This window comes from Cyanistes caeruleus, chromosome 3 (genome assembly GCF_971803275.1).
Source record: "Cyanistes caeruleus chromosome 3, bCyaCae1.hap1.1, whole genome shotgun sequence".
Taxonomy (NCBI): Eukaryota; Metazoa; Chordata; class Aves; order Passeriformes; family Paridae; genus Cyanistes; species Cyanistes caeruleus.
Window position 1 is genome coordinate 29,986,930 of NC_141703.1, and position 11,267 is coordinate 29,998,196.

General features: G+C 38.7%; 1 protein-coding gene across 6 annotated transcripts in view; it reads left to right on the plus strand.

Annotated features, from left to right (window-relative positions):
* Nucleotides 1–10,459, plus strand: part of RFX8 (regulatory factor X8) — a 32,403-nt gene extending 21,944 nt beyond the window's left edge. For all 6 annotated transcript variants that reach the window (XM_086880422.1, XM_086880423.1, XM_086880424.1 and 3 more), the window contains 4 exons: nt 1,087–1,181; nt 2,330–2,444; nt 6,109–6,396; nt 10,121–10,459. In XM_086880422.1, coding sequence (XP_086736548.1) covers nt 1,087–1,181; nt 2,330–2,444; nt 6,109–6,396; nt 10,121–10,167 — 545 coding nt within the window. In that variant the 3' untranslated portion in view covers nt 10,168–10,459. The remainder of the gene's footprint in view (nt 1–1,086; nt 1,182–2,329; nt 2,445–6,108; nt 6,397–10,120) is intronic.
* The last annotated feature ends 808 nt before the right edge of the window (nt 10,460–11,267 follow it).

The window sequence follows — 11,267 nt, forward strand, 5'->3', positions numbered from 1 at the left end:
TTTTAGCTTTTGTGTCCTTTTGCTATATTGTGGCCTGTGGGATCAATGTTGTGGTGTAAACAATAAAATACACCATTTGTATGCAGTTGTGACATAATCATTTGACAGTTTAATGAAAAGGAATAGAATGGCAACTTAATTTTTCGATGAATGGTCTGCCATTTAAAATATTAGGAACAGATATGCAAGTTGGACTAGGCTGTGCACAGAACTAACTGGGGGAACCTCAGATCTCTGTTCCTGGTGCATCACCGACCCATGCGTGGACAAGGGATTTGTCACAGATTTTCTGTGACTGCTTTCAGTAGGAATAATAACTTGCCTGCTCCACAGAACCATCAGGAGATTTCAATAATATACATATACATACTAAACCCAAAACCACTGCACAGAACACTTACTACATTTTTCTGTTATATTCCTAATATTCTTAGTCTTCCCAAGGTGGTTTTATTGCATTCTCTGTTTTCATTGCCTTTCCAAAGTGCTATTTATAATAAGCAGGATTTCACCTAACTTATCCATATGCTTTCTTGAAAGAAGAGGTCTCAATCAGAAGGATATAAATTCAGGAAGGTGCAATTTACCTTTTGGCATTGGGTGGTAGGTGCCAAACTTTTGGGGGAGCAATTGCACTGATTTGGAGCAACATTATCCATATTTCTGTTGGTCTACAGAATATTCTGCACTTTCTGTTATTGTTTTAAAATGTTTTTTCTCACTTCAACAGCCAGTTCAAGATTCTTTTTTTTTTCTCAACCACATAAAATCTCAGATAAGTATGTTGTCTCTAACCAAATTCTAGCTTTCTCATTGGAACTGCTTTATCTTGCTATCTTTGCCACGATGACTAGGTCAGTGCAGTTATACTGGAAATGGGCATAGACATGAATTTCAACTGATTTCAAAGTAGGGTACTACTCCTCACTAAAAAAATGGCATATTAATCAAAATGCTAGAAACATGCATCTTAATCTATTTTAAGATAAAGATAAAAGAAAAAAAAAAAAAAGCTTAAAACTGCAGAAACAAACCAAAAGGCAAACCAATCACTTCAAGTAATGATCTCCCTTCTGTATTTCACAGGTTTGAAAAACTTCATTTCCTTACTGACATCTTCCACAGATATTCGGGATCTCCTGAGCTCTTTGTCCTCAGATCTCCAGACTTTTGTTATTAAGGTAAGAAATTAATAATTTCAGAATAGAAAGAATGATCACATCCTTTATCCTACTACATGCTGACTGTCACTAGTCTACAGGAGCTACATTGCACACTAGCGACCTGACCAGACTGCAGATTTGCATAAACACAATTTATACATGCTGCGGAAAAAGGGAGAATTAATTGGCATACAAAAATTCCATCTGTGCAAACAACTACAAGCATATTTCTGTGCATATATCCACTCTCGTGGTTTCAGTATCTGCTCTCATTTCATAGATGCATATTATCATAGCCCCTAATAAACCAAAATTCAGAAGTAATATGTTGGTATAAAAGTAGAGAACACTTCATGGTTCCTTGGTTCACCAAACTGTTGACTTTTAGCAAGTACTAAGAACTTCTCGTAGGAAGTCTCTAGCTCTTGTGAAAGATTCAAGTATGACCATCCTCACATATGCACCTTTCAATAGATTACCACCTCCACCACCCCTCTACCTCCACTGAATCTCAGTTTGTGTCACCTTGTTGGTACTGCTGCATTTGGTTGGTTTCCATAACAATTAACTTGGGTTTGGGTGGTACTTAGAGCTTGGGAGTTTTTTTTCTTTTTTCTGAAGAAACAGAGTAAACTGTTTATTTGGCTTAATTATTTACTCTTGGTTTTGTCTTTTTAAATGAAGAATAGTACTTTGCAATTCTGCGATGCCTTCATCTCACACGACTCTCAGCTACTTCATGGGATGGTATAGAGAAGACAGAGTGAGACTTCTTCTGGGGATTCACTTTTATAGGCCAGAAGGCAATAGACACAAGTTGCAGCAAAGGAAATTTCCAATAGATACAAAGAAAAAAAATTACCATTAGAGTAATTAAGCATAGGAAGAGGTTACCTGGAAAGGCTGCAGAATCTTTGTCCAGGAGATATTCAGAACTTGTCTGGACAAGGCCTGAATTAAGCTGGCCATGCTTTGGACAAGAGATCAGAATAAGTGATATCCAAAGATCTCTTTCAACCTAAGGTATTTTAGGATTCTAATAGAAAAAAATTGCTTGTTGCTTTTTTCTCCTTTGTATGCAGTTTGTACAGGGCAATAGTCTGCCACACAATAAGGAATTATTTTAACCAACTGTATCATAAACCATTTTTTTTCTTTATCTGCAGCCAAGCAAGAGTAAAGAGGCATTTAAAGAGCAGGCAGCAGATTTCATGTTGAAATGGAACCTCCTACTGAGCAATGTAGGCAAGATTCTGACCATCAACAGGACAGACAGTTTTGGTAAACAGGATCTTTGTGACTCTAATTTGATATGCCCCATTTTGACCTGAGATGGCAGAGGCAACAGATCCAAAAGTACCTAAAGGGGCTGACGACAGCTGGTGATATATTGACAGGACAGTGGGGAATATCTTTAAACTGACAGAGACCAGGTATAGACTGGATGTTAGGGAGAAATTCTTTCCTGTGAGGGTGGTGAGGCATTGGGACAGGTTTCCCAGAGAAGCTGTGGGTGCCCCATCCCTGGGGCACCCACAAGGCCAGGTTGGATGGGGTTTTGAGCAACCTCTGGAAAGTGCATGGCAGGGGTTTGGCACTAGATGGTCATTATGATCCCTCCCAATCCAAACCACTCTGTGTTTCTGTGATTTTACCTGACATAAATTCATGCAACAGTTAACAGACACATCTCTTCTCCCTACTCCTTTCCTTTTATCACCATTCTCCTGGTGATGTGGCTAGACAGGTCAGGAAAATGAAATTATTAGTTTTTGACCAAACCAGTTTTCTGAGCAAAACTCTAGGATGAGCAGAAGATGGGAGAGTAGGAGCATACAGCTATAGATGGTAGGAAAGCCAGGACTCCCTCTTTTGTCTGAAGTTGTAGAAACAGGGAACAGAGCCTGAGGTGAGAACCTCTGCTTTCCCTCCATACAAGAGCTGTACACCACAGCAGAATGCTTTGATGGAGATCTGGGGCCACTAATACTCTGAACCGTAAGCATTCCAGACATCTCAGGTGATAACTCTGAGTCCCCCAGATTCTGTCTGTATAATACAGCCCAAGCAGAGCCACTGCAATAACTAGTTGCCAAAAATGCAGTTAGTTCCTCTGACAACAGATATATGCTCCTCTTACTTATGTCTTAGACTGACCTAAGTGCTTGCCAAACCAGCAGCAGACCTGTTGAAGGTATTACACTGACTGAAAAATAGTAATTTCTTTAGCTGGGTTATTTTTCTCTCCATCTTAGGGCTCTGAGCTGTCAAACATCAAATCCATCATACACCAGTGCAAGGCAGGAGAAGGGAAGGAACTGTGCAGTTGTGTTCACTCAAAGAGGCTTGAAGTGATACAAACATGTCTTAAATCAGTCTAATCTCTACTCTTAATTGCTTTCTCTTCCCTTGTAACGCCTTCTGTAGAAATGTACAGTCTCCTGTGAATTGCATCTAATCCCAAACTGTATGAAATGTCTTCTAGATTTTCCAAGGAGCACCCTCATATTTTTAACTCTTCTGTTGGATTCAATTTCATACAAGTAGCCAAAGAAAACCTCATTATTTTCTTTGAAATGCCCCTTCAAAACCATACTTTCATGTGTTTGCTATAAATACATAGCAAAGGGGTATGTAAAGATTGCCTTTTGTGTTCTTCAGTATTCTTACCCCATTAATGACTGCTTGTGCACATGTAAACACACCCTTCTTCTGCATCAAGCTGCTTCCTTTTGTCTTTTGTTTGCTTGTAAACTGTCTGGAGCAGAATCAGAGTTTTGCTCTGTGTCTGCAGGGAACATAACACAGTAGGGTCCCTTATCCATCAGCTGCTACATTACAGTAATAGTAAAATAATCAGTCCTTTCTCTCTCTCCAGAGGAGTTCTGCACAAAATTCTCCAATGCTACATGCAATATTTTTGGCAATGAATAAATTGAAAATGCATTCCAAGAACTGCACTGGAAGCATAATGTTTATTGAAATCCCCCATGACGATGAAATCCTCTTCCCTCTTTCCACCACAAGAAGAGTTCAATGAATTGCCTCCCTGTTCTGCAGTTGTGTTGATGGATAGGATAGAATAGATGGAGCACATCTCTTGGTCCGCTGAGAGTTCCTTAAACTAATTACAAATTACATTTTCACCCATTTTATGACAGTTTTCCTACTATACTTCAATAACACTAAAATTGAATTTATTTTAAATATGAGAGAGTTAAAAATATTTTTTAATATTTTGCTGTGATGCTTCAGTAATGTGATCATTAATGTGATCAATAATGTGATCATTATTATCTTCTTTCTTTGCTCTTTAAGATGTTGTATTTGATCAATCAATGTCCTTTTTTTTTTTTTTTTGCATGTTTCTATTCCTTTAGGATACTGAATTTTAACAGACAGGCTGAAGCAGTTCTGTTAACAAGCCATCTGGTGTAAAAGTTTTGTACTTGGGATCACTGCTTTCCAGAAATGTCTTTAATCTCAGCATTTCTTCAAAATATGAACTATGTAGCATCCACACGGAGAAAACAAAATTATTTGGGGAAATGTGTGTCATGTTAATCCAGTAACCAAAACTAATCTTAATTCTGACTTGATCTCTTGCCTTCTAGCTTGCCACATCCAGCAGACATAATATACTGGCATACTCACACCTCTCAATTTAGCATTGACTTCCACCCTTTTCCAGCCCAGCCCCTACTCGGGTGATGCCCAAGTGAGATCAGAGGGACCCTGCAGCTACCCTTGCTGTAAGGCAGCAGGGAGCAAGTGTGCTAGAGCATTCAGGGCTAATGGGATCTCTACAGCTCCTTCAGCTTCATCTCCTTTCCAGAAAATGTGCCTCTACACACCTCCCTCATCGAGTTTCATGTCAGCTCACACACATCCATTGCCTTCCAAGGCATTCAGGGATGCATTGCCAAGCCATGGGGAATGAGTAGTGAGCTGTGCATTCCTCTTCTGCGAGCAAGTTGCTTCAACTTGGCTCCTCTTGAGAACTGTGTTCCTCTGTATTATCCCAAAAGACAACTAAAGTGGTAGCTTTGGTTTCATGCTTACTCTTAGAGAATATATCGAAAACCCTCTAAGTCTGCTGGAAACATTCTTGGACTACTAGTTACAAATCTATATAGTTTCAACTCCAATATAGAAATCCCTTTCCTTGTTCCACAGGTAAAAAAGCATTTCCTCCTACCTTCCTATAGTTTAAAGATCCTCGAAAGGATGAACAGCAGAAGCAGCAACTTCTCAGACACTTATAACATCAAAAGAGAGTATTTTTCATTTTTAAAGCTCTGTAAACTGTGGTCATTAATATAAATTGTAGTTATCTCCTTGTTGATATCCATATAAACTAGTTTGTGGGATGCAGAGTTTATAAATTGCATGATGAATTGCTATGCAGATTTATGGCGTGGAAGATCTACTCTTTACTGTATGGGCTTTCAACCAAGATACGATTCAAAAGTCAACAGCCTCAGTGAGTCTCTCTTGTCTTTTATCACTTATGGCCCAAGCTGCAAGGTGGACCGTTTAATATCATAGAGACAACACACACAGATGTCTATAGGAGGTTTTGCTTGGGAATAGGTTAAAGGATTTATCCATCTGAGGGGAGAATGGAGATAACACATGGTTATTGATAAGCCTTGTAGTAGAAGTGAATGTGGAAGAGGAACTCTAATAGTAAAGTGAATGAACATAATTTTCCTCTCTAGTTAAATAAAGGGAAAAAAAAATTGCTTATGTTTAAAATTTGCACTGGTGCCTATTTTTCTGGGATATTTGGAAGTGCATAATTTTGTAAGTACTGTTTGATGAGTGTTGGTCCATTACTTTGTCTAGCCTATTACTACAATGAAGCCTTTCAAAAAAGAACACATTATAAAGATAAGAAAATGAAGAGGTTGTCATAATTATCTTTGTTTCTCTTTAAACCTAGGATCCTGGCTTTTGTTGAACATGCTACTTGTTGATTTTGCGGCTCACATTTTCCAGTCCTATATTGAAGAGGAGAAGGAAGAAGGAAATGCCTTGGTTGCAAACCAAAATGAGGTCCCTGTTCTGTGTGTTTACGAGCCTAGCCATCTCACAGCCTGTTTTGCTGAGGAGGAACCTCAAGCCAATGCTACACAGACATCTCTTGTAATGCAGAACCAGAATAACTTCGGATTAACCAATGCTTTCCAGAGTTCTGAGTTGTTTGGTGAACACAGCCACTGTCAGCAAGGTGAAAATAGCATTAACTTAAAATTATGGGAAAAAAGTTATAATTTGGGTGAATTAGGACAGATTGGGAGGTGTGTGGCTAATTGGGGTTTTTATGCATGTAAAGTAGAACTAAGGAAATCCAGGTTTGCATGAAGCTGTGTCCACTGTCACTGAAACCTCAACTCATGAGGCGTCCTCCACATCCTGCCCCCACCCCACAGTGATATCAAAGGATTGTAATCTCAACATTAGCCACCTCCCAGCACCACAGGTTCCTGATTCTTTCCTTAGGTTTCCAGCAGACTACTGGAGCTCCTTCTGATTCCCCAAATGTTGTCTAAGGAAGAGCAGTGCTGTTCTGGTGGGCTGTGAGTGCACCATGGGCTAGTTGACAAACAGACTGCATGTATTTATTGATCAAAAAAGAGAGGGCACAGCGTGGTCTTTCCTCACTTTTGGAAGCACTGAGAGGCTTTCTTCCCTCCACCTATCTGTTACTTAGCAATATGAAATTCTTGAGAATGTTCTGCTCTACCAGATTTTCTTGCAGTCAGTCCACTGCTCCAAATTTACTAGCATAAGGTGTGGCATACAGGTAGAAAACAAGATAGACTCTACGTCTTCTAGAATACAAGGTTAAATACAAGAACACATGGGAATATGGGTCAAGCCTCTGTGGTTAATGCAAGTAATGTATTAGACATTCAGCTGCTTTCATATTTCTCTTCCATACAGTAAGAGCTCTTGTCTTATGTCTCAGAGAATATTGCGATTACCAGAAAACTTGGAAAGACAAATGTTAATGGCACCAAGACTCACAGAGAAACTTATGATTTTGGGTGACACTACTATAGTTATTTTATTCCCAAGAGGTATACACTAGCACAGGAGTGGGAATTGACTGTTTTAAAAACAGCTTTATTAATTATAAAGACCTTTAGGGGACCCTAATTTTTTTTAAATATAAGATATGCTAAGACTAGTTCAGCAAAGAAAATTGGAGGGGAGAAAGCAGGCACACAGAGGACAAACCAAGAATAATTTATATGCATGATAAGCACGTTTGACAGGTTTTGTTACTTTTCAAATGTAAAATACTGACCCATCCTGCCATACCACCTTTATGTAAAAACACAAACAGTTTGCTAGAGAGCTCTAAATCACTTCCTCTGATGGTCAGAAATGAAGAAATGTACCACTAGAAATTTTATTCAGTATTTGCCCATTTCCTGTGCTCTTCACTGTGCTGCATTTTGAATGTGCTATGCCCATTGCAATGCTTTTTGCAGGGGTCATAAGACAAGGGCTTGACCCAGGTTTGGTCTGTGCAAGTGATGTGCTTATAAATGTGTAACGGTTCTGAATTTTTTGTACCAGATCACACAAACAGAGCAAGGCTGATTAGAGTGAGGGATGAGGACTCATCCCTTTCAGAATAAGAGAGGAAGGGTGTAAAATGTCAAATGAGGAGTATGAGGACTTGGAAGAAGGTGTGGATGAGGGAAGGACACAGTGAATGACTAATAAAGTGCAGAAGTTTAGAGATCAAAGAATCCAACAGATGATGGATTTTACCAGTCCATGTGCAAGATGCTAATAACTGGGATGAAAAAGAGATTCTAGTAAGAACCTGTTATGTTGTGGTTCAAGTGCTTACAGCTTCTGATGGAGTCAAAAAACTTGAACCTGCAGCTCAAAAGGGCTTCAGGAGCTGTGAGAGAGTGAGCACTTCTGCCCACTCATGTTCTTCAGATGGGTGGTGGCTCTCACCCTGACCATTGCAGATTCTTTCTTTTGTATATCAACGCTGATGCCATGGGTTGCTGAAAAACACAGCTGCCAAAAGCATCAGTATCACCCACTGCTTTGTATTGTCATCTCTGTAGATCCTCTGACAAGATTTCCATTGCATGAGGATTTTTGTTCTTTGACTTTTGACCACCAAAAATTATCCTCATGCTTCCAAGGAACCATCTGTCCCTGCTCTTGACTAATCCCCCTTTTGGCCACAGCCCATTCTGTTGGGTTTCTAAACCCTTAGCAGCTGTAACAGCATCCCCGAGCCGCACTGCTGTTTCCTGGACCACATTTCTGCTGCCTGACATACTGCTCAGTTATATTTCATAATTTTTGCTTTTAATTCTTTCACCTTAGGCAGGCTTGGCAGCTTTCTGCAACCCAGAGCTCTTCATCAGTTCCCATCCTCCACTCCATCCATTGCCAGCACCACCCAACCTCCGTAGTTTTTAATCTTGTTCCACAAGGCATTTCTATGCCTTCTCTACAGCCTGTTATGCTGTGGAAAAAAAAAATCTGTTCATTGCACCTCCACACTCAGCTCATTGAAATTAGTGCTAACCACTCAGTCTTGCTACAAAACCCTGGAAAAATATGAGGGAGGACTGGTAACAGAAATCAAAAGAGAATCTCCCAACCTTACCCTGACATCAGCAGCACCAATATGTGTGGCTTAGCAGATCCCTTCATGATCTTTTAGTTGTCACCTTCATTCTTCCTCTTCCTTCTCCATCTGTTTCTGGTCTTCCATTCCTAGTTGATGCTGAGTATAAATTAGACTCCTCAACAGAGACCATTTTTTTCCATTTATTTTGAACAGCACAGTACATTTAGGAATCTTATCTTTAAATATAGTTTAAATAATTAATACATAGAGTTAATAAATAGAGTTAATACTCTTGAAGACAGAATATATTCCAAGTTGGTGGCATATCCCAAGGAAAACATTGGTTTTATATGAACAAATGTAGAGGGTAGGGAGCAAGGCAGGGAAGTGTGGCAGATGAAATGATACAGAGCCAAACAAACATTATATGAACTCAGAATTGATGAAACCAGTGGCAGTAAGAGATTCTCAGAACAAGCCATAATCTGTAACAGGGCAGCTCAGAGAGCATTGGCCAGATCTTTATTCCTTATCACAGAGCTTGCAGTTGCTTTCTCTCAGCATGAATAGCATTTTTTTCATCTAGAAAATCCCATTCTAGGCTTCTGCTTTTTGCTCACTTGTTACCAAATTAAAATCCTATTAAACTGCACACCTGCAGTGGGTTTATCTGCAGAGCACTGTGCTGTAGCTTTTAATCCAATTCCACACCTTCATAACATACAATATACTGCAAATCAGGGCATGAAGAGACTGAGGGTATGCTATTCCTAGCTCTGTTGGCAAAGAGCAAATCAAACACTTTGATTTGTTATAAAGGGAGACAAAAAATAGGACAAAGTTAACTGCTTGACCTATAGGAAGAGTAAGTGTTCATCTGAGTGGCCTGTATAAACCAGGATACAGAGACCAAGTGAAATCATTAACTAAAATGACCAAAAAATGAGAGCAAAATCATGACCCTGATTGAATTCAATGTCAAAAGTTCTGCTGAGTTTAAGAAAGCCAGAATTTCAGCAGGAAAATGCAGTGCCCATCAAGAGAGAGACAGGCTAAGACTATTTGTTTTGAAAATGGATAATAGAAGTGCTTACAGCTGACACACAAAGTGTGAGAAGTGTGAATAATGTATTCAAAGTGGATATGCCCTTCTGTCAGACCTTTGCCATCCTATGATGAACCCAAATATGTGCTTCCTCTTCTTGAGTTTATTAATAAGGTTGGGTATCTATAAAACACCAATAGAAGAATAAAGAGTATTTTTTTCAATGAAAGGAGAAACAAATTATTTACAATTCCTACAGTCAAAACATTTCCATGTTTCTTTTCTAATTTTCAGCACATCCAGGTAATTTAGGAAGAGAAAATTATTATATCATGTACTAAGCTGGATCTTCAAGTTGGAAAGGAAACATTTCTTACCCAAAAAGATGAACTGATATTTTTTTGCCTTCGATGAACAGCAGATCTTCAGAGAAAAGCATCCTGACTGTAGTATTCTATATGCTATGCCTTTCTTACTTTTTTGATAGAACTTTAAGAAATACTGTTTTCATTCTCTTAAACTTCAGATCTTTTTAAAAAAATACTAAAGGCAAAACTAGGCTAGCAATGCACTTATTTTGTCACATGATTTGATTTAGTTTATTTGAATAAATCTTCAGAAGATAAAGCTGAACTACTTGTGGCTTTGTTTTATGCCTTTCTTGTATCTTTCTGTTGTCAGTAAAGCTGAAGACCTACCTGAGGTAATCATGGTAAATTTATCTGGAAGCTACAGCATAAATGAATGACTCTGCATTAATGCTTCTTTGTGTCTACAATGCTTAATTTAAAATTTATATTTATTGAATGTAAAACCTAGCACTAATTCCTGTTTTAAGAAATTCCTGCTTTGTTTCCTATTTCTGCAGGATACGAGAGTCAATATCTCACATATAATTCTATTAACTGAAATAAAATAGGCTGTATATAATGTTACTATTTTATTATGTTCAAAACTAGGTTTGGGCTTGTTCTGTAAGTAAAGTACAAGCAAAGATGTTTATAAAGACAAACCCTGGCATAAATTCATAGAAAATAGTAAATATAAACGATGAGATTTTTATCTTGCATGCATCAGATTGTGTGAGGAAATTCCCTGAAACACCAGGGAAATGGGGGGTTTAACTATTTTTGAAGAGCATGCCTGAAGTGAGTTGTCTGTGCCTGGTTGCTATTTCTAGAAGGGACAACTGCTTCGATATTTTAAGAAGGGACATATCCTGAATCAGAGAAAAGCACTTGTCAGGAGCTTGGGAAGCTTTCACTCATTTTGGATTTGGAAATTGATTTTCTGCTTGCATCTCCATTCTTCTGTCTCAGCTCAAGCACTGAAGTGGGAATCAATTTTCCTAAGTGTGGTACTGCAGCAGATGTAGACAGGGCCATGAGCTAAAGGAAAAGGTAGTCATGTACTCAATTCTGCAGATAAGAGTTTGGTGCCA